Source organism: Anas acuta, chromosome 14, assembly GCF_963932015.1.
Source record: "Anas acuta chromosome 14, bAnaAcu1.1, whole genome shotgun sequence".
Classification (NCBI taxonomy): Eukaryota; Metazoa; Chordata; class Aves; order Anseriformes; family Anatidae; genus Anas; species Anas acuta.
The window spans coordinates 9811612-9837530 of record NC_088992.1 but is presented as its reverse complement, the minus strand read 5'-3'; the positions used below and the strand labels follow the sequence as shown (position 1 = coordinate 9837530).

The 25919-nt window shown below is 42.8% G+C and overlaps 2 protein-coding genes across 2 annotated transcripts in view; one reads left to right on the top strand and one right to left on the bottom strand.

Moving 5' to 3' along the window:
* Positions 1 to 20033: 20033 nt before the first annotated feature.
* The window catches only part of SFXN1 (sideroflexin 1), a 43057-nt gene continuing 37171 nt past the window's right edge, over positions 20034 to 25919 (top strand). The window contains exon 1 of the mRNA XM_068698582.1: positions 20034 to 20118. The gene's annotated coding sequence lies outside the window, so the exon portion shown is untranslated. The remainder of the gene's footprint in view (positions 20119 to 25919) is intronic.
* Positions 21571 to 25466, bottom strand: DRD1 (dopamine receptor D1). The gene has a single exon (XM_068698580.1). It carries the CDS (start codon positions 24727 to 24729, stop codon positions 23374 to 23376), a length of 1356 nt encoding a protein of 451 aa, XP_068554681.1. The 5' UTR covers positions 24730 to 25466; the 3' UTR covers positions 21571 to 23373.

Sequence of the window (25919 nt, the reverse complement as noted above, 5' to 3'; positions counted from 1 at the left end):
CTTGTCTATCTCAACACAAAATGTCATTAAACTAAATTTGTTCAAGAGCTGATTGTGTGAGATAATGAGAGAAATAAGTCTCCACTGAGGTAAACTGGCGGCTGTTTGCTCTCCATTCTATCTATTACATGTTTTCAATGAAGGGAAAGGGCAAGGAGAACTGTTACAATAACCCTAAAATATTGTGGTTTGTATTTCACATCTCCAGAGGTGAATTGCTAATGGGTGTTTCAGCTAATGTTTTTCCAGCCAGCTGGAGGCAGTAGAAACAAAAACTCTTCTGAAAACGGCAAGTATAAAATGGAACAATTCTAGGGCAGAGTAAGAGTGGGGGATGAAATCAAAGTATGGGTCTAGCTGTAATGAAAAAAAGACCACAGTACCTATTGTACCATTGTGCATGCTTACCAGAACTGCCACTAAACAAAATGTGGCTTAGCTTGAGGCACAATCTGCGTATCACCAGCAAAGGGCAACACAGGACCCAAACACAAATAAATTTTCCATTACAGGGCCAGCAGCAGCTGCCTTTAGAGTCCCCTGAGCAGCAGCTCCAATATATTCCCCATATATTCTGGTATCTTTTTGATAACCTTCTTTACCTTGTAGGCTTGTTTATAAAAAGAAATAAATTTCTCTCCCAAAACACAGGAATCCTAGCATATATTTCAAGCTAAAAGGGATAATCACACTCTGGGTTTTCCAAAAATCATTTGCACAACCAATGTGAAATGTGTGCAAAAGTAACTTCAACAGTATAAAGTGTGTAGGTTTTAACACAGGAGTTAATAACTCTCCTGCAAAGTTGTTAGGGGTCCTCAAATTCTTTGGGCTGAAGAATAATTCATGCACCTCAGCTGGAGCTGAGGTAGATTCAGAAAACACTGTGTGCAATTCCATGGGCTGTTAGAGAAGTCCAGTAGATGCTGAACTCTAGGTGTTAAATCCATACAATATCTATCAGTTTTCTCACTTTTGCCTCACACTAGCTGAAAAGCGAAACATGCCACTCGCGTAATACCCACAGGGTAATCAATCACTGTAGGAGAAGATTGAAAGCAATCTGGCCTCCCACAGCAGGTTCAAAGCCACCAGCACCATTTACGGCACATGTTTTATGCATCTGTTATTCCATAGTGGGAAGCATTCAACAGATGGTTTCATTTTCACTTACATTAGGTATATAAAGTTGTAAGCTTGTTTGTAACCAGTGAAAATCAAGTTAGAGCTATAAAAAAGTGCATTTATGACACCTACATTTTCATGAGAAGTTTGCTGATAGTTTAATGAGATGTCAGGTTTCAAATACACAAGGATCAGTGCTGGTAGGGATACAACGGATCCACCCTCCAAACCAAGGTCAGAGCACTGCTGCTCCTCCATTTTTTGCTGCTGCAGTTTACAATTAAATTACAAAAAGAGCAGGCTGGGATGCTTTACATTACACAGAGCTTTTTCTAAGTAAAAAAATTCAAGTTTTTCTAAAAGCTTACAATTTTCAAAACCCCAGTTTGGGGACCTAATTAGATTAACCAGGAGACTTAAAAGGTGTAGCGACTGGAGACGAGGATCATCGCCTCCAAGTGTAAGTGGACAAAGAGTGTCACCATATATTATTTCTGTTTATGTATTGTTTGAAAAGAGATTTTCAAATTACTTGAAAAAATATTACTTGAAAAAAAATATATATATATTTAAAAAAAAAAGCCTTCACTAGGTATTCAAGAAAGAGGTAGTCAAAATGCAAAATTATCATCATTATGGAGTGTTTGGATTTGTATTGTGTTTCATGTTGCATTTTTAAGGTCCTTTTAAAATACTGCATATCATACTTGGTCATTGACATAGTGGGAAAAATATAATGAGACCAATATACAAACAGAGAACTGCAAACAACTCTAATCAGATTTGAAACACAATTCCTGGAAAAAAAAAAAAAAAAAAAAAAAAAAAAAAAGAAAAAAAAAAGTTTTTAAAATATTCTTTTCATATTTTCTTTTTATTTAAAGAAAAATGGTTAGCATTGCAAATCAGAATAAAAACAACACAAAAATTCAGCACTTCTTGCTTTTGACAAATTTTGCGTTTTCACCCTCCCTGTCTCCATGGTGCAGTTTGCCTTTGTTCTTTTTCTGTCCCTTTATTATTTGAGACATGTTCCAGTGTTATTTGAGGAGTGTTTCAGTCCTTAATTCTTCCTCAGGGATAGCTATAAGTAGATTGACAGCAGAAAAGAATCGTGTGAGAACTTAAACCAATGAATGAACTTTGGCAATAATGCAGATGTTTTTTCCTGTTTCATAATGAGACAAAAGGTCCTTGTTCTCTAAGATGGAAACACCATGGAAGCAGAAGGACAAGTTCTCACGCACCTCCACAATGACTCCACCGCAGTCTTTTAATTTAGGTTATAAAAGAATTCAGTCTCCACAGCCTGCCCAGTGGCTCCCTTTCTCACCTGGGCTACCAGCCAGCCAGGCAGGCCTGGGTTCCCTTACACATCCAGATGTGGCCACCAAGGACAGAAATGAAATGAAATCTACTGAAATGGCCACTAAACAGTGATTTAAACAGAACAGGCTTTCAGACAGCTTCTACCTGGTTTTAATGCTAGTTTACAGCTACGATAGTGGCTTAGTATTTGGAAATGGCTTGCTAGGTAGTAAGTAATGAAATGCAAAAAGGTGAATAGCTTTTCTAAAATTCCAGCTGTGAATGCACAGGTTAGAAAAGTGTGTAACAATGTGCAACAATGAAAGCCAAATATTCTTGATATTCCCATAAACACTAAATTCCTTTGGAATTCTTGTCAAAATTCTCATTTTCAATGACTGTTGCGTAAGTGAAAGTTTCATGAAATTATTGCCCAGTGTCAGCAGCTTCCCACCTGCCAACCTCCCTTTGTTCATGTGTCGTGACACACAGAAAAGTTTCTGATAGACTGCTCACCGATCAGGTGTTGCTTTGTGCCTTTCCATCATGTTCCCTTCTTCCAAAATAATGAATCCATATATAAATATATAAATTCCCAGGAAAAGAGTTCTAACTGTGATGAAACAAAGTTATTTTATCTTCACATGTTAAGCAGCAAATGATTTGCACATAATAGACAAGATGACAGAGCTGAGTTGAAGCATAGTTTCTGAATACAGATGTTTCAAAAGTGAATATAAGAGTGGATTTGTGGTGGCCTTGGGGGGAAAAAAAAAAATGAAAAAGTGAAACGTTTCTGACAGTGATGGTTTCAGTATTTTTCTTGCTTTTTGGTGTGTTTTTCTTTTTTCATCATCAAGTTTCACCCAAGGTAAAAATCATTTCCGTTGCTTGAGGAAACAGTCAGAGAGGCACTGGTGAAATGACCTGGAAATGAGCAGATGCAGGAACGCGGCGCTGCAGGCCCAGCACAACTCTGCTGCCGCCAGCACCATGTGGCCACCTCCACCACGCCACCAAGCTGCCAAGAGGTCCTCAGAGCCCCCACGAGCACCTCTCCCTCCCCATGACACACATCAGGAGGGAGACCCGCTGCCCTGAGCATGTCCTGAGCATGAGGACTTTTAATTTCCTGCTGATGTTCATCCATGACCTCCGCAAACCAGCTTGTTAGTGTGACAGCCTTTTGAAGTAAACTGCTTTTCCCCCTATTATATTCCCCTATATTTGTTCCCTAGTCCATTCACAGACAGGTATCCCACCTCCCCTTAGCATTTATGACGATAGTGAAGCAGATTTTGGGGGGCTTTTTCTGCTCTCCTGGTCACCGTGAGGTGCACCTGTCCCCGTGCACCATTTCACCTTGCTCTCCCCAGTGGGACAAGAATTTTCTTCTTTGGGCAAGCCATTCTGGTAAGCCCCCGGGTTTGGACTGTTTGTTTGTTTGCTTGTTTCTTTGTTTTTTTGGCAATGTTCGGTTGAAACAGTTGGTTCTGCTAGAAAATGGTGTTCTGCTGCGACATCTCCTGGGCTGCTTGCCGGGAAGGCTCTTCCCAATCGCGGGCTCTGCCCACGGGGACGGATGGGAGCTGGCAAGTCCTGGGGAGGGAGAGGAGCCAGAGGCAGGAGTGGTGGGAGGAGGAAGGTCTCAGAGGGTGAAGGAAGGCCATGGCAGCCAGCAGGGGTGGCTCCTGCCAGCCTCACAGGGTGGAAAGGCCTGCACTGAAAGCTGAGAGCTCAGCTGGTGTGTCAGAGACATGGCAAAGAGAAGAGACCCATTTTGGTTCTTTATGAACAGAGAATCCTCTCATGCCTGCTCACAAAGCACAGGTTGTTTTTATTTCTCCTCAAGGGGCAAAGCATAGAAAACCTTAGCCTAAAGCATCCCCTCTCCTACCTGATTAGCTTCTGTACCTAGAAGATGTTGTGGGGACTTGGCCTGACCAGTGCTGCTGCCCTCCTGTTTTACTGCTCACGGACATGGCTCTGTCTGCTAGCTCAGGCAATGCTTCCCATACAACTGACAGCAAATGTCTGTGCTGCTGGATCGCCCAATATAACACGCTTTGGATGAAGTAGGGACATACAAATGCTTTGGATAAGGTATAAAGTTTCTCAAAGCAGAGAAAATTACATTTTCCCAGCTTTGTAGCTGTGTGCTTTCTGTGTGTCTCTCTATCCTTTCTCTTTCCATAGGACCAGTGTTTCTGAATTGCATTTTTTTCTTGCCAAGAGAACATTGTCAGCAAGACAAGGGCTGGTGATTTTCTTCTTCCTGGCTATAAACTGGCTAACATGTTTCAGGACTAACACTTTTCTAACCTGTGCGTTCACAACAATTTTGTAGCCACGTCTTACAGCCATATGCGCAGAGGGAGGATCTGTGCTTAAGAGGAACTGTGCTTTGGAAAGCAGCTATGATTATTCCTCCCTTCTTGCCCCAGGATTTGAGGGCTTGGTTCACTGCTTGGCTGGCTGCAGCCAGGGTGCAGATGACAGTCAGGGAGGGGACGAAGCAGTCTGATCTTCAAGGGATGGACAACAGGACCAAGAGTGACACCCCCAGCTGGGGATGCAGCCTCCCAGTACCTGGGCAAGAGCTTAGAAGGTCTGATGGCCACAACTAGGGTCTGCCACAGTCTAGACCCCTAGGCAAGCACGCAGTGATGGGCAGCTGCAAATCTGTACAGTTGAGACACAGGGAGGCTGCAGAGCAGCACGGTGATTCCCTGCCCTGTGACCCTCAGTGCCCTGACCACACCACCAGCCATCTCCACCAGCACCAACACAGGGAGGCTCCGGGAGCTGCCTGGCCCCCGCCAGATGGTTCTTTTATAGCAGAAATGTTTAATTCTTGAATTATTGGCTGCACTTTGCCTTAAAAATAAAACGTACAAAATCAGTGTGTGTTGCAATATTGAAATCAGACAGCAATATTCTGCACAGGGCAGTGTGGTTATTGACAGAGCCACTGCCAGCAGTTATGCTACCTTTCTTTGTAAACAGCACCACAGCTGCTGATACGAGGTGAGATAAATAAACATGAGCAAGATCACTCTTTAATATCTGGGCAGTTTTGTATGGCAAAGATGTCTTGAGTCTGCATACCAGTGCCTGGGGATTAGGTAGACCAGGGTAATTGACATTAATGGCAATCTTGTGGCTCTGTCAGAAGCGTGCTGCTGGGGAACATGTAGCAGATGCAAAAAGGTCATGGAGTGGCATCTTTCTACATGATGGCTCCTATGTTATGGGAATGCTAATTCCCTGAAAACTGCCCATCCCAAGAAGTGTGTTGGCATATTAATTCATGCTTTCATTTGCATATTGATTTAGAAGGAGAACTTTCTGAGAAATGGCATCCTGAAAGACTTCATGGGAAGAACTAGGGAACTGCAGACAAAGGATTATATGTCATTTTATTTAGTGGAAAAATAATATATTCATCAAAGCAATTTCACAAAAGTTACTAGGATGCAGCTTAGCCTTAATTTGTATGTGCAAAATCACAGGACTTGTTCCTACACTGTCAGTCCAGCTACGTTATGGCCATCATTGCCATCACTGGCTATTGGCAGCCGTCACTATTTGATTACAAACCCACACATCCATGCATGCCTCCCAACAGGCTCCAATTTCATTGTATTAGCATACTTTAAGCAACATCCTGCCAGATCTGTCATGGATACCAGACCTTGAAAGAAAATTCACGTAGCTGCAGTTTAGAAACCATAAAATGTCTGCTGTTAGCTCCCTGCTTCAACCAGTGACAATCACATACTACATCATCATGTCAGGCTGTGTTAGGTTTCATTGTACGAGCAAAACAGAAAAGCAGAGATCTGGCTGTCGTTGTTGAGTAAAGATCCAACAGTTAGTAGGGAGGATTTCTCCCATTCTGCTGGCTGAATTTCAGGATGAGCAGTTAATTGCCTTCTGCCTCAAATTCTCCTTCAAATTCAATAGATACAGGATATTTTTTTCCCATATTGCCCCAAGATAGTTTGCACTGAATGATGTACTTTGTAAAAAGACTGTTGCTTCAGCCAGAAGGGGCTGCAAAGTGCTGTTGGATAAAAGGATAAATCTTTAGACAGTTCCTTAGAAAACTGTGCTGAAAAGGACAATAAAAAGGTACATTACAATAAATTTGTTATCAAGATTATCTGAGTTCCGAGAAAAAATATATTTTGAATATGTGATCATTCAGTTAAAATGGGCAAAATCACACTTGGTACATTTAGGAATAACTGCAATTGTTTTTTATTTATTTATTGGAAATTAACAACCCTGAAAGGGCTGCAGCTTGCCCGGATTTTAATGACCTTTTTTGTCATTAGATCCAAGCTGAGCCCTCCACAATATTTTAATCCACCTTGGAATCATTGGTAAAGAGAAATCAGAAGTGATAGGGATGAAGCCAGATGTCAACCTTTGTCCTAGCTAAACCAAGCAGTGAAGCAAGCGTGCTGCTTCAGTTGCAACATGGGTTTGCTGACGTGATTAACGCAAAGCCTGGCCATTAATGTAATGGAAGATGACCGTGTGTGACTGAGGTCAGGGATGCACGCACACCAAGCAGGCCTGCTGCATGGGTCCTGGAGTTTGTCAGCAATTGTTCAAGCCCTGTAGAGGAAGTGATGCTTTCTGGCAGCTCCATCTTACAGCGGTGATTTCCAGGGATGCACGCCATGGCAATGTACCCCCATTAGTACACAGAGCACCACGGTAGAGCTGCCTTGTGGTAAAGGAAAATATGGGCATTGGAAGTTGTGGGGAAAGCAGCAGGGAGGGAAGCTGTGTGTGTGCACAGCGGAGGAGGAGCTGCCCGAGGAAGAAGTGAACTTGAGGGATATAAAAACAAAAGTGGTCTTAGCAAATTCTGCAGCCCCTTCTACATCTGACAGACAAACCTGAATGCATTTGGGTAATGTAAGCAAAAGGAGATGAACCGGAGAAACGCTGTTATTCAAGAAGGGATTGAAATAAACTGGCACTAGAAAGCTTTCAGGTTACTTCTAGAATAGCCCAATTTTGGTATGTGACATATAGATAACCGAGATATTATCTAAGGTGATAAACTTGTTTTAATCTTAACTTCTCCGAAGCAGCAAATTTTTCTTTCTTTTATTTTCCCATTTGGGCTCTTTATTTTCAGATAGGCGTTTAAATTCATGGAGGTTGTAGTTTTGCTTGATATAGCTTTGAACTGGCACTCTGGACATATAGCTACCCTGACACATGAGCAGGTCAGAAAATGTCCTGTGAAAACATCACTTGGGAAATATCACCTTCCAACTGAAAATCTCACCAAACCAGCCCTACTCTAAATTTTCAGGAACATTCAAAAAACACTCATATTTCAGGTATTTTGCATTTTGTTGCATGTAATCCGTCTGCTTTCCATGACATTCTTAAAAAACAATCCCAAGGCTTTTGAATGAATTAATGCTCTTTTTTCTTTCTGTGGAAGAGCTTCATTTTATAAGACAAAAGGCTTTATAATCCCCACTTCTATTTCAGATGAATATTCACACCAAATAAGAATTTGTGCTTTTAGAACCAAATCATTTTATCTGTGGGAGGAGAATTTCTTCATCCAGAATCAAGCCTGAAATCTCATAAAAATTTCCAATAACCGGGGCAGCATGCATAAAAAACAATGCTTCATATGTGTGCTTTGTGTATATAAGAGAAAAAATATTGACTGCTGAGAGCACCATTTGTCTGTCCAGATGTGTTTAATGCATCCTTAACAGAGGGCACCTTGGCAGAAGGAAGGGACAGATGTGGAAGGAGCAGAAAATGCCTCAGCTCCTACAGCACTAGGGAGCTGGGGATAGATAGAGAACATCTATCACCTGCGATAGCCTGGATTTGGATGCCGTATTGACCTCCAGACCCAGGGCATAAGCTGCATCACCTAATTTAAAGCCACCCCTATCCAGCACTGACAGTAGCATATCTTTTGCTGATGGCTTTTACTATCTGAAAAAATAGCAGGAGTTACATAATGTAGCATATTCTCTTTGAATCACTTAAAAAAAAAAAAAAAAAAAAAAAAAAAAAAAGGAGAAGAAAAGAAATCCTTTGCTTTAAAAGGGCTTTGATACTGGGGAAAATTTTGAAAGGAGTTAGGCTAAAAGCATTTGCTTCACATTAACAAGAGTTCTCTGCGGTCCAGCATTATCACAGCTGTGATTCTGCTCTGACCTCACACCTCTGGAGATGACAAAGAGCAAGACGCTCCCCTCAGGGTGAGGCTGGATGTCCCCATGCTGCAGATGGGTAGCACTGACCCCCAGGAGCAAATGGAACTGGAGCAGAGGGTTTTGTTTCACCTGAAGCCCTTGCAGACCTCTCTCCACCCTGGCATAGCATGGGAGGTCTAACACAGACAGGGAGAGGGGCACACTCCCCACTGTGCTGGATGTTGAAAGGCTTTGCCCATTATTATATATGTATTCCTCCAAGCAGGGAATACATCTTAACCTTTCTAGAAAGCCATGGGTCTGACTCTCTTAGTCTGAAGACCTCCTTTTGACCTGGTCCTGGTGCATGCTGAGCAGTGCCCAGCCTGCTGGGAGCCTTGTTGCAGCTGCTTGGGAATGCTCAGCAGGGAGGCAGAGGAAGGGCCAGCACATCCCACGCACAGACTTCCCCATATCCTGCTCAGAGCACGCACGGGGACATGCTGCTGTGTGTGCTCACACGGGCATCTAACCTTTCATTTTCCCAAAGTAGCCTCCCCTTTTGTAGTCCTTCATAAACAACACGTATAATAGTTGCTGCACTTGAATAACAAACCCACCCCCAGCCTCCTTTGTGCAGCACAGGGCAGGGTGAGAGGCTCTGGTTTCCTGCATCTCTGGCAGGCTGCTGGCAGTGGGGCTCTGGGCTCGGTGTGTATAGTTCATCTCCTGCTGGAAACCTCCACTGTAGAGGTAAGTCAGCTCTACAGTTGGTGCCTAAAGGTCTGGAGTGAAGCAAGCACGGATCAAGCAAGAGGACAACACAAGAATGGTCTTTATTTTTGCAGGATGGAGCAAATTGCACGGTAGCAGGGCAAACAGAGCTCTGTATGGATGAGGATTTTATCCCAGCCCTCCTAATGAGATCTCCCTGTGTGTTGAAGCAGCCAGATCTCTTCCCTCAGCCACCTCCCCACCGCTCCCCTTGGCAGGCAGCCCCGGGCTGGGATCTGATGCTCTGCAGAGCAGTGGAGCTTGCATGCTGCCTGCTCTGCGCCCACTGCACATCTCCCAGTCCGTCCCTGGAACGAGCATCATCAAATGTCAGTTTGCCTGACTCATTCCTGCCTGGAGAGGATGATGGAGTATTGAGCTTGCTTTCTACCTCTTGGGTGTGTGTTTGAGTTCCTGTGAGTCACACATTCCGGTCTTGGTCTCCTTGGGGGTTCAGGCTGCTTTCTAATTTCTCTCTGTGATACAGTAAAGATGCACTGTCCGTGACCTATTTTTGAAAATGAAGCTAATTTTTTTGTCTCAATCCACTTCCTTCCAAATGCCTTCACTATACATTGCCGTTCTCCTTGTCTTAAGCACACAACATGAGCCCCATCATATGCCTACATGTGTGAAAGGATACTTCTTGTGCATTATTCAACCTTTCTTCTCTTTTACTCTGCCTTCCGGGACAAAGTGGACTTCACTGCAAACACCAGATTGTTCAGGAGACAAATGGCTGCTTTTGTGGAGTACATTTTCCAGCAGACATCCTATTTAGCTTCTCAAACTCTTGGTCCCGTCTGAAGACAGTCATTCATCAGACAAGCCTGCCTCACGGGCTGTCAGCATGCTGAAGGAAAGCCTTGAAAAGAGAGCACGGTGGAAACAAATCAAGTTCTGGCCCCACCTGAGCAGCCAGTGTTAAACACACCTCAGATCAGAGGTGCTGGACCATCCCACGGAGAAATTTTCCCCACTGTGGTTATCCCAGCACCCAGCCAATGCCATACTCAGCCCCTACAATGGATCACAATGTGCTCAAAGGGCAGAAGCATGTTACAGATGACAGGATGCTAAATATGAAATTTGGTTTTTGGTTTTGTGTTTTTTTTTTTTTTTTTTGCTTGTTCTCAACCACAAGCTGCTTGCCTTTTTTTTTAGATGTTTACCATAGTCTGCATATGCTATGAGAAGATTTATATCTCAAATCTGCAAACAGCCATTTTTGAGGAAGTAAACAAACAACAAGCATCTGACTGGAAGAGAACTTGTTTTTCTTCATTTCTGAAAAGCCACTGAAGGGTTATGGACATCGCTATTTGAATAACAGATCATAAACACAGTGAAAACACAGTGAAAGATAATTCAAACTAAAATAAAAAATGCATACAACATCTCATTGGAAATGTTTAAAAAAAATGGGCTTGCAAAACCATAAATAAAGTAAAACCATGGGTTGAAATTGTGATTGCAGCCTTGCCCATGGAATTCCTTTGTGGTAACTGAGAACAAGCACAGCCCTTCCTCTTACCTTCACCTGGAGAGCAAGTGCAGAGAGAGTGCTGCGTGCTGGAGGCAGGGCAGTGAGCACTGATGGGCGCTAGACAGGCAGCCATGCACCCTGCAGGATGAAACCCCACCACTGGCATTTACTGCTCTGTTTCTGACAGTCTGGTATTGCCTCTGAGCATCTCCTGGGCCAGGGCAGAAGCAAAATACCTGGGGAGAAAGGGAACTGAAGTGGCTCGTGCACACACATAGCAGAGCCAGTCCCCAGTGCCCAAGCTGACACCTTCTCTTCATTTGCACCCACACGCTGTGTAGTGCTGTTGGAAGGCTAAGAGAGAAAAAACGCAGATGATGGGTAACACAACATAGAAGGGAAGATAACGCTGCCTGTGGGGGTGGATTGGCAATGAAGGGAGCTCTCCACAGCCTTCCCTTGGTTAGGAAAATAGGTGAAAAGTGACAAGAAACGAAGTAGTGAGCCAATATTAATGGGCTCCAGCAAAAAATTCAGTTTTGCCAGATCTCAGTGTTCATATCTCTATTTAAATGTTATTAATTTCTAATTGTTTCAGCATCAGGCACCGGTTGTAAGCGCAGTGCTATAAAAGCCAATGGAGCCAGGACAATTCATATGTAATTCACCATGACTGCACAAAACACTGGTAAAAAACAGACAAGCAGCATGCACTAATAAATTTTGATTTTGGAATAAGTACTTCAAGGGGGTACTTGCTTTCCGTGTTCATTTCTTCCTTCACCAGAGCCTGACATTGAACAGAAATTATTCCATCTCATTCAGAGAGCAATCTAACTGAACACAGTAAAATGCACTTCAGCTTTATTACTGAGAGAAGACAGTGTTTAACTGGCCACAGCATGAGGAGGGGTGAAGCGATGACATTATGGGTGTCTGCTTCACAGGTGGGGCAGTGCTGCGGAACCATTACAGGGGATTTCTGAGATGCTAAGAACATTAAATGGCTGAACAGCTTATCCAAAGGTGATTGCTTTTCCCATCCCAGGTCCCTCGTGGTACAGAAACATTATCTTATTACTCTCTAAATCACTCACGTAGCTTTTTTTTTTAATTGTGATTTGATTTGGCTGCGAGGTACCGTGCTGACCATCCGGAGCCTGCTGGTTCTGCCCAATGCACGCAGCCCCACCGACAGCCTCGTGTGCCAACACAGGCAGAGCAGCCCCTGAGACTGAAGACATCTCTGGCTATGCAAGGAGAAAAAATATCTAAATTAAAAACATCTAAAGAATAAACCATGTATGGGGTGGTCCAGCCATAACGTGAGGTCACCCTGTGACGTGTGGCAGTGCAGGAGATCCTCCAGGCTCTCTTCTCTGCAGAAAGCTTCAAATTCTGGAGAAATTGGCCATGAAGAAAGTGAGGATATCAGTAAAATAAAATAAATACTTTTAGGAGCTGAAGACAGAACGGTTCAGGTTTCTGTTCTGAAATGCTCCAGAAAATGAAAACTGTACCTTGATCCATTTTTTGATTTGTTCTGACAAATTCAGACTAAAATTAATTTAAACAATTCTCCCTTACTCCACACGCATTTCAATATTTCAAAAAGGCCACATGTAGCTGGACCATGGAGATGCAATGCAGCTCATTTTCATTTCAGGCCATCTTGTACAGCAAAACTCCCACTCAGAGAAACTAGAAACACAAAGATTATTTTTTTCTAATATCACAGATAATTTTAAATGTACAACATTTTGCGAGAAAACTTAGTTCTGCAGAGTTGCTGCAGGCAATCCCTGCTTCAAAGCAGGCAGAGATGATGCCTGAAGCTAGACTCCAGAAACCCTCTACACAGTGGGTTGGGAACACAATTTGATGTGTTCTGTGTGTTCTTGGTGTGAGACAAAACTGGTGTGAATTCCCCCAGCCTTCTGTGCAAGGAGGCGTTCCCGAGTTAGGTTTGTGTATCGCAGCCCCAGGCACCAACTCACCAGTGTTGATCTTTGCTGCTGGCTCCATGTCATGGGTGGACTACCAATTCCTCTTGCTTTCAGATTTGCAAAACCCCCTCCTGCCTCCCCCCCATCTCTTGCCTCACAGTGAACAGAAGCTCGAGGTGGCTGTTTCCCTTTTAGTTTTGTCGAATGAGTCCTATCAAGCTGTGACAGTTTTAATAGGAAAGGCTTCTGCTGACTTTGTTTCCTGGATGGCATTGCTGGAATTAACCCAAACTCACGCATGGAAACCAGCGATTAGCAGCATCTTTCCCTTCTGACACTGGGGTTTCCACTTATTACAAAATTAATAATAATAATAATAATAATAATAATCCAGTTTAATCTTCTCCTTGTTATTGTTCCATAATGAATGCTTGACATTGGACACCTTCATGGCCAGTGGGTCTGGGAATGGAAGATGCTGGGCTCTTGGCTCCCATCCCCAGCTTTGTTCCCCACTTGCATGTAACTTTTCTGTTAAATAAAGTGTGTTAATGATGTATTCTCGATGCCTGCTCACATGCTGCTCTGCCTTGTGTCCCACTGTCCCTCTGCACAGAAGGGTCAGCCAACTCTGCCCCAGAGCTCAGCAGCTTTGGAGCTTCTCCCCAAAACAGCCATACATTTTCAAGTGGGAAACACAACTTTCTGTTTCTCATGTTCTCTCACACCGAACTGTTCTGACTGACACTTTAAAAGTTTGTAGATTTGCCTGAGGCATGTATCCAGCATAGAAAAAAAAACTATCAAAACAGTTGAGGTTCAACAAAGAGATAAGCAACTGAAAAAAAGGGTTTTCTAAGGGAAACATCAGACAGTCTTAAGGTAGTCTGGAATTTTATCAGAATCACATTGTGTTAATCAGCTGGAGCGCCATGCATGCAGAAGTTTGTGGTCTCATGTACGCCAGGATAAATCTAATGCATATCCCAGGGAATAAATTATATCACTGTGGATTTATTCAGCTGTAATAGATCAACATTTGTCCCTGAGTGACTCCAAATTTTCTTTCCTATGTGCACAGCCTCTTCCCTGCTAATATGCCCCTATGGGAGGGAACACTTCTTCTGCTAAGCAGGAAATGGGGGGAGCTACCAACTGGCTTTTGCTTGATGGGAGAATTTCAAGCACTTGAAGTGTACAGATGCTCTAAGATAGGGCCTCCTGCCTTGAATGCAGATATGTAACCATGCTCCCACATGTAAAGAAGTGATAAATTTGAATTGAGAATCTGAAACTGAAACTCAAGAGGACTCGTACCTCTGTATTTCTCACATGAAAATACCTTGCCATATTAAAATACCTCTCTGTCTCCAGAAAGAGATTCTTTGTCCAATTGCTTGCAAGCATCCTCCATGCTTTAAGATGCATCAAGAGTGAAGTAGCTGCTCACCTTATCCTGCCCAGCTCAGAACACAGATTCATGAAGCCCACACATTTAATAACTCTCTTTTATAATCAACAGGTAGTCCATGGGATGACCAAGATAACAGAAAAAAAAAAAATGATCTTATTTTCTACCAAAAATTCCTCAGCTCTAGGTGAAGGCTGGTGACCATGCCCAGACACACAACTTGTCCTGCAGTGGTAAACACTGGTTTTGATTAGAAAATTATTCTTTCTCCAGTTCTATCCTCACAAGGCAGAATTACTGCTTGTCAGCTCAGATTGGAGAAAAGTCAGAGAGCGGCCTATTAAAGGGAATATTTTTCTGTTTTAATGAAAAATGCTGTTTGTTGTATTTTTGTCTATCCTCTTTGAAAGCAAATGTTTTACTGCAAGGCTCTGACTGCAGTTATCCATCACTGGGGAGTCCAATGGTGGAGAACAGCACTTATAACATTAAAAATGCATTCTCTGTGTGTCAAACCAAAAAAAGCATGCCTCTTGGCAGCCTTCGTGGCCTCATTTTGGCTGTAGAATGAATAAAATCAGGGCTTGCACTGAAATTCCAGCATCTGCTCCTGCTGTAGCCCCTGTTATCCAGGAAGGTTACACAGGGAGGAAATTTGGGCAGCACTTGAGGACCTGAGACCCTCGGTGTCCCTTCTGTCAGCCTTGCTGAGCTACCCAAGGGTTCAGTGGCTGTTTGCAGCAGCTAACCCAGATCTGTGGTGAGCAGGCTGCACACTGTGAGACCAATTCATTAGTTTATATTCTTTGCACAGCATTTCCATGAACTGCATGCACAAGCCACAAGCCACGCTGTAACCGTGCATCACTCCAGGCTGCAGGCTGGAGCTCGTATCTGCCTGAGACAACTTCAAGACTGAGAAAGTTTCTCTGCAGCATTACATATAATTGCTTTATTTTCCTTAAAGAATAAAAGTAAAAGGGTCATTTTGACTAATTGTAGTTGAAACAACCAGTTTGTTCAGGAGTTATGGATCCAACAAAATGTTTATTTGCTGCTATCAGAAGCAGCAGCATAGCAAGAAGATGCCAAATTTCACCAGTTGCAGCCTGCTGAGTGGGAAAAGATGCACACAAAATAAGGGAGCCTTTCATAATAAACGAGGCATTTGGCCTCAGAAATTAAATTGTCCCATCAGAGCCCAGAAAGAGCTTCTCCAAAGTGACAGCCCCCCTTCCTCCTCGGCCCAGCACCCCCAGGTTTGTCACTGCGGTTCTGGGGCACCACTTCCGCAGCTGCCCACTACCTGCAGCTGCTGATCTGTTTTAAAAGATAGCACATAGGTAAGTAGTGCTCAGAAATGATTATCTATTGGCCGTGAGCAGGGGAAAGCCATAAAATATGTGCCGAAGCCCTCAGCCACCCCACCCATCCCACCCCTCTCCACAAGCGCTCGGCTGCTGCAGCCCCCAGGGGCTGTTACTGGTGACCGTTCCCTGTATTTAATTTTGAGCACTGCAAGCACACAGGGATGGGAAGAGATCACCAGTCATTTTGAAAAAGAAAGTGACTGAAATATTGAACGCTCCATTGATTGCCGCCTGTGGCATGCAAAGCCTTTCTTTCATTGCCTTGGTGGTGCAGCATAAGCGCAGGCGTGCTGCAGAGCGTGGGGCTCAGCACCACTCTGCCGCCTCCACCCTGGTTTACACCCTGCGAAAAGAGTGGGAGTCTGGCCCCTCAATGGTGTATTTTTTTTCCAGAATGCTAGGACTGATAACTTGAGTTTATATTCTATTTGCTCTTATCACACAACTGGCTCTTTGCTTCAGTTAGGTGCAGGAGATATGCATGGTTGCATATTAGAGCTGAGTAAATACCACAAAATCAAATAAATTGCTGAAAATATTTTTTTTTGGTATGGGAAGGACTGATGCTTTGCAGGGCTCGAGGAGCACTATTTCAAGCAGCAAGCATGCCACAACTGTCCAAAGGATTTGGACAGCTTTTTAGCCCTGCCTTGAAAATGTCTCAACCAATGCATTCCCTGTGGCTCTCCCCATCCAGCTTCAAACAAGCATCACCCACCTGCAGCCTGTGAGCTTCGAGGGCCCAGCAAACCCATGCAAGGGCCTAGTCAGGACCAACGCTGAAAAGTCTGCCTGCACCAGAGCAGCTGGGGTGGAGACAGGACCTGGTGCTGCCCAGAGAGTAAAAACTGCCATTTCAGATCAAATCACCTTCCCACCATTTATGTTATCCTATGTTATTTGAGGAAAAGAGAGCATAAAAGTCATGGAAGGAGGAAGAAGGAACCTGCTCCTGCTGAAAGGCAGCAAGAATCAGCAGGCAGGAACTGATGTCCTGTGGCAGGCATATGAAAATGCCACTTAGAGGGATGGAAGCTAACTTCAGGAACTTATTGAATATATTTTAAAAAATTAACTGGCATTTTACAATGGTACGGAGTAAAGAACACAAGTGGAATTACTAAATGTCTGGTAAAGAGCTTCCACAGGACCCTCAGAAAAAAAACAGCAGGAATGTGATGTCCTGCAGGAATTAGGTTAGCACCTGCATTTGTTTCCTTGTGTCACTTGGTAAAGGTGAGTTTAGTCTGTGCAAAATACCTCTGAGTTCAGACCTCCAAATGTGGATGCAGAAAACTAAGCCAGTTTAGTGAAAAAGTCAGGTTTAAATCCCAGGAAATTCTGACAACCAGTACTGTGCAAAAGGCTGTATTTTCCAAAGCACTGCCCGAAATATACTTCCTTCATATAAGGGAAAAAATGCAGGCACCTTCTCAGCCAATTCATCCAAATCAATGTTTATAAAATTTATGCAAGGCAAATTTTAGGCATGATGCTGGCTCTATTTATTGTGCTTTAAAAGTTCCATGCTAAAGTTTTAAGCTTTTTAAGTGCATGTCTCATGACTATTTTCTGCTGGTCGCCAGGAAATGCTCTTACTAGTACTACATTTTACCACAAGGCTATCTATCATTATATTTTCTCCCTTCAAACAAGAAAAGAAAATATGACTGAAGTCCCTGCCTGATGTTTTTCTCATCAGAATTTGTCCTCTTATTTTGAATAATTTTTACATGAAAAAAAATGCATTGAAAGTGTTCTATTTTCCAAGGGTTGTAAGGATATTTAATTAAAATATTTCTGAAATGTTCATTATTATAAGTATCTTTCTTACTTAGAAAATGCTGGTATTCTTTAAGTTGTATGTGTTAATTTCAAAGAAATTACCTTAAACTGTTGCAAGTAAATTGGAAAAAATATGAAAATGGGTTAGTTCTAGTCCCTACAAAATAGATACGAGCTTGAAATTTGAACTTTTTGCTCAACAGTAATTTCCCCCTCTTCAGATGTGGCTTTTTCCTGGGGGTTCCTCTCATCTCTGTCCCTTCCCGCCCCAGTGGAATGAGCACAATGCCAGCAGGTTGAGGGGCTGCTGGAGCATGATCTGCTCAGCAGAAGACACAAATCTTCAGCAAAGTCTAACAGAGCTGCAGGACAGCAAAGAGAACTTAACACAACCCTAGAAGACCAAAGAGAACCGAAACCTAATGGTAAAATTTACATCTTGGAAATCATCACAGAAATCATTACAAAAGACTTAGAAAACTAGAAAGTGAAAAATAAATAAATAATAGCACTTTCAAGTATTTTTTTTTTTAATTCAGAACACTTTTTGCTGAGCAATTTCAAAACACATTATATTTTAATAGCCTTCTGAATGCCTTTCTCAGGCATGACTGTTCTCCACCCCAACCAGCACTCAGCACAGTGCAGGGGCCCACCTGCATTTCCAACAGGCTGTCATCAGCTATGCTCTTCAGCTCGAGGTCGCATCCGAAGGACTGCTAACATTAAGGACCTACCAGTCCGATGGGTTTATCCATTTAATGCATGGGATGCAACCCCAAATCATTTTCTGTGGTCTGCTTACATAGCAGAGAGGGATGGCAATGTAAGTTCATCTCTTTTCACTTGAGATTTCTTTTTCCATATATCCTCTGAATCTACTAAATGAGAATATTATATGTTGTGTGTGTGTGTATGTCTGAAAGTAAAATTGTTAGTAGCAATACAGAGTGGCATCCAAATGCATTAGAAAGGGGTACCATCAGAAACTCCTTTATTAACAAAGAAAAGAACATTAAAAACAGGCAAAAATGTTTTGGTGTCTGAAGCCATAATTGTCTCCCTCTGAAACTGAGGGAAATGTTGCAATGTTACTTTAGCACAGTGAAATGTTTGATTTCTCTGCTCACATCAGTGGAATAACCTAGGAAGCAAATTCTTCTTTCATTCTGTGTCTTTATGCAAGATTTCAGAGTGTTTCCTTTTCTAAGGAAAGTGTGAAATGAATAGGAATTTAATGATCTGAAAATAAAGGGGTGTGAGCAGGAAAAAACATTTGAACAATCTAATCATTTAATGCGAGTCATATTAAATGATTTCATTTTATCTTCAGTAGTTATCTTCTTTGTCATTATTTCCAAACTAAAGATCTAATTCAAGTTCTAAAACTGTAATCTGAAAAGTTAAGTAAATTAAAAAATTGTTTTTAAACAATGAAAAAGTCAAAATATCCTCGAATAATATTTTCAACCAACACCCAGTAACAGTTCCAGTTTTGTTGGACTGGAGATATTCAAACAGGAAAAAAATCCAACTGGTTTAAAGGGGCACATGCTGACATGATAAATAGAGGAGACCTGAGAGAAATAAATGTATGAGTTACCTGGCACAAAGCAAAGTGTAAGCAAGCTATACAAGTCCCCTACCACTCCTATTACTGCCAATTTCATTTCTTTCCAGGTCAAATCTCTTTCATCCCCACGTTGTCTTCCTGTGTGGAACCAGACAGACACCCTGACGCGAGGGGCAGCACGGAAGCAACGCAGTTGACTCCAGTCACAGTATTTTGCTGTATTTGCTGTAGTGCAGCATAACAGGCAAGAACATATTATGTTATGTGCTTTCATCTTTTGGAAGTTATGGAATAGCCAGCATTGGTTTTCCTTATTCTTTAGGTTACATTTGTTGTGTGGCCATGAGCGATATCACCGGGAACACTTATACTATCATTATACTAACCAACAAAATATTTACTAGAATCATCTGTCTCTCGAGATACTAATCAAAGAAGTTATTTGAAATTTCAGTCAGATGGGTGCTTCTGAAAATTATTCATTTGAAAAAATCCCGGACTGGATCCCCATAACTACATTATTAGAACTGTACATCAGCAAAGGCATTTACTCTTCCATCCTCTTTTGTACGCTTTGTTAAGTCAGAGACCCAAATCAGCATGAAATGCTTGCCAAGGGAACGGAGAAATGTATTCAGATTTAATCTAGTGATTATGGCTCACTCGTTGCAAACAGCTCCTTCATCAAGGCCATCAGGTTAATTATTAACCTCTCCCATCTACAAATAGAAAAATACCTCCAGTCACGAGGAATCAATGCAGAAGGAGAAGGTTACACCGGGTATGTGTATGAAACACCCACAGCCAGGCTCATTCCTCTGATCTGCCAAAACTCCAGCAAGTCTGCTGCTGCCTGCTGACACTGGGCAGGGAGAGCCCCAGCCCCAAAAATTGGCCAGACCCCAGTAAGGAGCCCTGGGCTGCCCCAAGCCTGGCATGGGGCTGGACCTCTCCAGCTCCGGCATGTGCCCTGACCTTGATGTCCAGCAGAGCACTGGTTTCAAGCAGCTGGGGAGCAGGCACAGAGCAGGTAATAACTTCTGGGTAATTAAGTCAGGTTAGAGGCACATAAATAGAGCAGCAATCGGCAGGTATGTGCTGTTGGTCCTTCTAGCCACCACTGGCACGGATCTCCAGGCTCTGCAGCAGGTAAGGGAAGCGTTTCTGGGTGCAGGCTGTGGGAAGAAAGCTTGGAGATGATTTTCGCTTGAGCTTTCTTCCTTGCAAAGAGTTATGGAGGCCAGTGGAGCCAAACAGGGTGGAAGAAGGGCTCTGGCAGCAGTGGGAAGAAAGGAGAGGATAGGTAAAGGGTGATGAGTGGGAAAGGATGGAAAAGGAACGGGTAAATGGGAGCATGGCAGTAAATGGAGATCCAGGTGAATTTGTGGTACTCTAAAATGTATCCAGAGGAAAGGAGTTAGAAGAAAACAAAATAAACAGAAGGAGAGAGAAAACAATAAAATCAATTCAGAAGAGAGTCAGTCCCTCCTGCCCTGTCTTTAGCAGGGAGCCCATCATTTCGAAGGGAAGCTCTCAGGAGCAGGAGCGCTTCCCCACAACCTCCCCTCTGAAGCCAGGGCAGTCCTGGGACAGCCCCTGATCACACCACAGCAGCCACTTGTGTCGGGACAGAAAACCACCCTGTATCAGCTAGTACAAAACCAGCATCTTGTTTTACATGCTCCCCTTAAACCATATTTTTGCTATTATATCAAAGTGCTCAGAGCTTTGAGAATAAAAGCTCCTGAAGGCAGATGCAATTAACAAAGCAACCACAAAACTTCATCTTTGGCCTGTGGATTTTTAAAGAACTAAAATAATTCCTCAAAGGCACGTAAAGAAATCAGGCATCTGGACCACGTGGGGGAATTTTCCCCGGGAAGCTAAGAAAGGCTGCATTTACTGACCAGGGACAGCACACAACTCCCTGGCATCAGTGCTGGGGAGGGAGAGCTGGGCATCGCTGCTGCCCCTGCACCAGCTCAGGTCCCTGGTGCTGAACCAGTCACGTTGGTAATGCCCGAGGCAGAAGTGACTACATTTTTTCTTTTTTTCTTCATTTCAAACTGAATTGGCTGACAAAGACAAAAGCAAAGTACCAGTCACTGTTAACAGAGTGACATTTCTGCACTTCAGCTGAGCCCTCCCCATCTCATCACTTCTGAAATGAGTCATTTGCTCCAAAAAAAAAAAAACAGGCACCAGTGGTAAGATTGTATTGGGCTTTGAAAAGTACTGCACAGCTTCAAAAGAAAGAAATTTCTTTTAAAAAGCAACATTAAAAGTATGCTATAAACCAAGTTTGCTATTCTGTTAAACGAAGGCAAAATCACTGAGATAAGAGTTACGAGTAAACCAAACATTGCACATTCAAACCAGTTGCATTAAAACAGGACGAGTTTTTTTCCAAGCTGCATGCACTGCTTTCAAACCCTAGCTGAAAGCAAGGGCTGAGAGGTCTCTCAGCAGAGGGGACTTTTTCCTGCTTCTAATAAAAAATCCCATCTGCCTCACTGGTATGTTCCTAAATAAGGGCAAATGGAAAAACAGGAACCATCCTTGCCTTTAACACGATCAATACAACTGCCAAAAACCAGCATGTATTTAATAAATGCAATGTGGATTGTTTTATTTGACCTTCTCTTCACAAAATAATTTTATTATATGTATGAAAGCAGCATACAGGCAATAAAATTATGAAAACATTCACAATACATAAATACACAGACCTGATGCAGGATGTATAGAGTTCATTAGAATTAATTTTTTTTTTCCTCTCAGTTCTCTTTTCCTGACAACACATTTTTTGATATATGTTATGAAAAGTTTCTTCGGAGGGTATTTGCGCCCATTCAGAAAACAAACCGCTCTCTTTGAATGCTGCTGAATATTAACACCCAGCGGTCCTGTTGCTAATGTTCACTGATTGCTTTTGGCATTACAAAGGGAAAGCAGCAGGGGTAGGACAATGGAAAAGTAGCAGTTTTTGAACTGAACATTGGCAACTCTGGTTTGGAGCTCACAGGACGTTTTTGAGGTGGGGACTGCAGTTCCATCCATAGTTAGAAACGTCTTAATCCCAAATGGAAATGAGGCACTATTCCTTATTGAACAGACTGTTGGCATGGTAATTACTAAAATGTAATGTCCTCCCAGCTTCCAAAGTAAAGCACTAGGTACCTCACTTTTTAACTCTGACTGATACAGGAGCAGACAGACAGCATGATCCTGGTGTTGCTGCAGTAATACAGATGATAATGAGGTCTGGCATTTTTCCTACCATTGTAACCAACCGTGTTTGTTCAGAAAAGATATCCAAGACTTGAAATAAGAAAAGTCTGAGAAAGCTGTTTATATTACATAAATACAAAACATTATATACTAAGAATTGTTACCTAAGAAGCTTTTCTTCTCAAATTGGATTCTTCTTAAGGTTGTAGTCATATTTAAGGTATTTACAGATCCACAAACTTGACATTCTAGCAAAGTCTTTGTAACTTGAAACTTTTTTAAAAATAAATAGCAGCAATTTCTTTTATTTCTATAAGGGAAGAGAATTCACAACTCAGTCAACGCTGGTCCTATCTTTTGAAAGAAATCCCACTTAAAAACAAAAGGCCATAAACAAACAAACTCCACGCCACATCAGTTTTGTTGATTCCTTCATCTCTTGCTGAGCTTCTCAGCCTTCCTTCATACCCTCACTGGCTCTCCAGGCTACCGGAGCTTTTAATAAAGTGCTGACTGGTTGACTGGCCAAAATGCAGTTATGACACTCCAAAAATATCCCATTATTTAGACATCTTAAATAACATAAATAAAGCTAGATCTCTTATAACATATGAAAAATATCAATTTAAAACAATAAATAAATAAAACTGGTATCAACATATTACCTCCCAAAGCTTTAAAAATAACCATTCTCGTTATAAGGCTCAATTATTTTTTAGAAATAATTTTAAGAAGGCCTCTACCTACCTTTACAATCCCTCAGCCTTAAATTAGGACCTGTTAACACCCACTATCACAAAACACAGCAATCTTTTAACTTCTAGTAAACATTAATCTTTAAATACTTAACATTTATCTTTTGCCTCATTTCAAACTAGAAATTGGCTTCTCTAGGTGTAGAGGAGAAATATTTTCTTTATTACTGCCCTGTATCCAAATTCCTATATATTCCTCAGCATGAAGAGTACAGATGAACATCCTTTTTTTTTAACCAATTTTCAGTATCTTTTGCTGTTTAGTGTTTTAAATATTAAATTTGCTTTCAATGCCAGGAAAAATAATTCTGGGCTTTGTGTAAATGTGTATTTCTCCCTAGAGCTTAGGGTTTTTTTTTTAAAAAAAAAAGATTATTACAATGCACACTATTGGGTCTTGCTGGGTTAACCTTACTGCTCAGGTTTTATGCTGCCCATTTTGTGTAATGGGATTGATCTTTTCCAAAGAAACATCAGCTTCATAATCCAAGATACCCGACAGTGCTGGAGACATTTTCTCCAAGGTCTTAGATAGTTCACCCTCTTCTTCCTTTTTTAGAGGTTCTTCTTCTGGACAGATGATTGCATGTGGAATCAGATAAACCAGATTAGACTCTTTGGGGCTGGATCCTTTGGGCTCATGTTGGCTTGAAAAAACAACTGCTCCGTTATTGTTAATACTAACAGTCTCTATAGCATTGCTGGACATAGGGCAGAGCCTGTAGCATCCTAGCAGGGTTGAAAATGCCTTGCGGAAATCAGCATTGAAGGCATAAATGATGGGGTTGAGGGAAGAATTAGCCCATCCAAACCAAACAAAAACATCAAAGGTGGTGGAGTTAATGCAGAAAGCTTCTGCTCCCTTGGACGGTTCGGTAGGCTCGCAGAAGGGAATCATGCAGTTCAACACGAAAAATGGCAACCAGCAGCACACAAACACCCCCATGATCACCGACAAAGTCTTTAAAACCTTCGTTTCCCTCTTGAAGGACATTTTGAAGTTGCTCTCAGGTTGCTGGCAGTCCATGCTGCTCCTATTGCCACTCGTGGTCTGGCAGTTCTTGGCATGCACTGCTGCCCTCTCCAAAGCTGAGATTCGTCGTATTTGCTTCTGGGCAATCCGGTATATCCTCGTGTAAGTTACTATCATGATGGCAACAGGTATGTAGAAGCTAATTAGAGAAGAGGAGATGGCATACATCCTGTTTAGGCTAGAATCACAGTTGTCCATGCTTACACCTTGTAAACTGGCGTTTAGGTCCAAAACACTTGTGGTGGTAGCCTTATGCCAGTTTAGCTGCACGGGGATGAAGGAAATCAGCACAGACAAAGTCCACGCCACACTGATCAAGATGAAGGCTGCCTTGGGGGTCATTTTCCTCTCGTACCTAAATGGGCTGGAGATGGCCCAGTATCTGTCCACACTAATGACACATAGATTTAAGATGGAGGCTGTCGAGCACATAATGTCAAAGGCCACCCAGATGTTGCAAAATGAACCAAAAGGCCAGAAACCAGCAATCTCGGCCACAGCTTTCCAAGGCATGACCAAAACCGCCACTAAGAGATCTGACACAGCCAAGGAGATGACAAAGAAGTTGGTCACCTTGGACCTCAGGTGGCGAAACCTAATGACGGCTGCACAGACCAGCGTGTTTCCCAGCAGCGTGGAGAGGATCAGCAGCGAGAGGAAGCAGCCCGTGAGAATCCGAAAGGAAGAGTCCCTTTCCACAAGCAACCCTTCCCCGTCCATAGTGGTGTCGTTCCAAGTCATAGTTTCTCCTGAGGGGAAATCATATCATGACTTTGATGACGACATCAGCTCCTTTCCTTGCAAAGACATCAGACGTCCACTAATTACTCGTCACCAAACGGACCAAAGATCCTTTCTTATGGTCCCCACACCCCCAGATGGGCTTCATCCACTTTGGATCTCCCTGAATGACATTGAAAGCTCTACGAGCAAGAACTGAAAATGCACAAGTACAGTCAGCTCCACAGACCAGTTTTTAAGCAATCCCTTCAGAAACACGTTGCACCACCCCAGCATGAAGTAGCCTAATTCAGACTGATCACCTGCAAATGTTCTGCTGCTGTCCTCTACAAATATACCCCACAGACAGGAAAGCAATCACTTTTCCATGCTTGCACATATCCCACTTAAATAGGCTATCGATCGAGTGTTTCCAGCGTCCATTGCACTAGCCCTTCATATTTACTGATGCGTACTACACAAGGTGCTTGTTCTCTACTTTGGTCCCCTGAATTTCTCACTGCTGAAACACTCCATTCCTTCCTCCTCAGCACGCTCCTGTTACAAAATCCATCAGTCCTCTGTTTCTGGGCAGCGTCAGCGAGCAATTCTTCACTTTGTTCCAAACCGGTCAAGTTTTACACTTCCAGAGACAAAGAAAATAAACATACAGCAGGTGTGTTTTAAAGATTTTCAGTAAGAAGCAGCTCAGGTTATTTAGTTTTATTTAAATGAGAAATTCTGGCTCCTACCTTTCACCTCTGATTCTCTGTTTGCTCTGGGATGCAAGGCCGTCTCTCCTCCTCATTTAGTTTTGGAATTGCATAGCAAATCTGACACACAAAACCAACCCAGTAACGCTGCATCGCATCAGGTGCCTGCGTGTGTTTTTCCCTGAAAGTGCAAATTGGCAGGGGAGAAGTAAAACCAGGAGCCGCCGAAGTGGGACCACCAGAAGTTAGTTTTCCAGCCAGCAGCAGGTCTGCGCTGTCGGGCAGTGTGTGACGGACCCCACCAGCGTGTGTCCAGCTACCTCCAGCCCATGGCCACTGCTGATCACTTGGCAAACGTGGGTGGCCGGGTCAGTCCCCGTCGCACTTTGTACATCCCGCAGAAGTGGCGCATTGGGGCGATTCATCCCAGGCAAAAGGCACGGTATTCCCAGCACTGGCAAGAGCCGAGTAGCAGTTCTCTCTTCTGTCGTTCCCTGG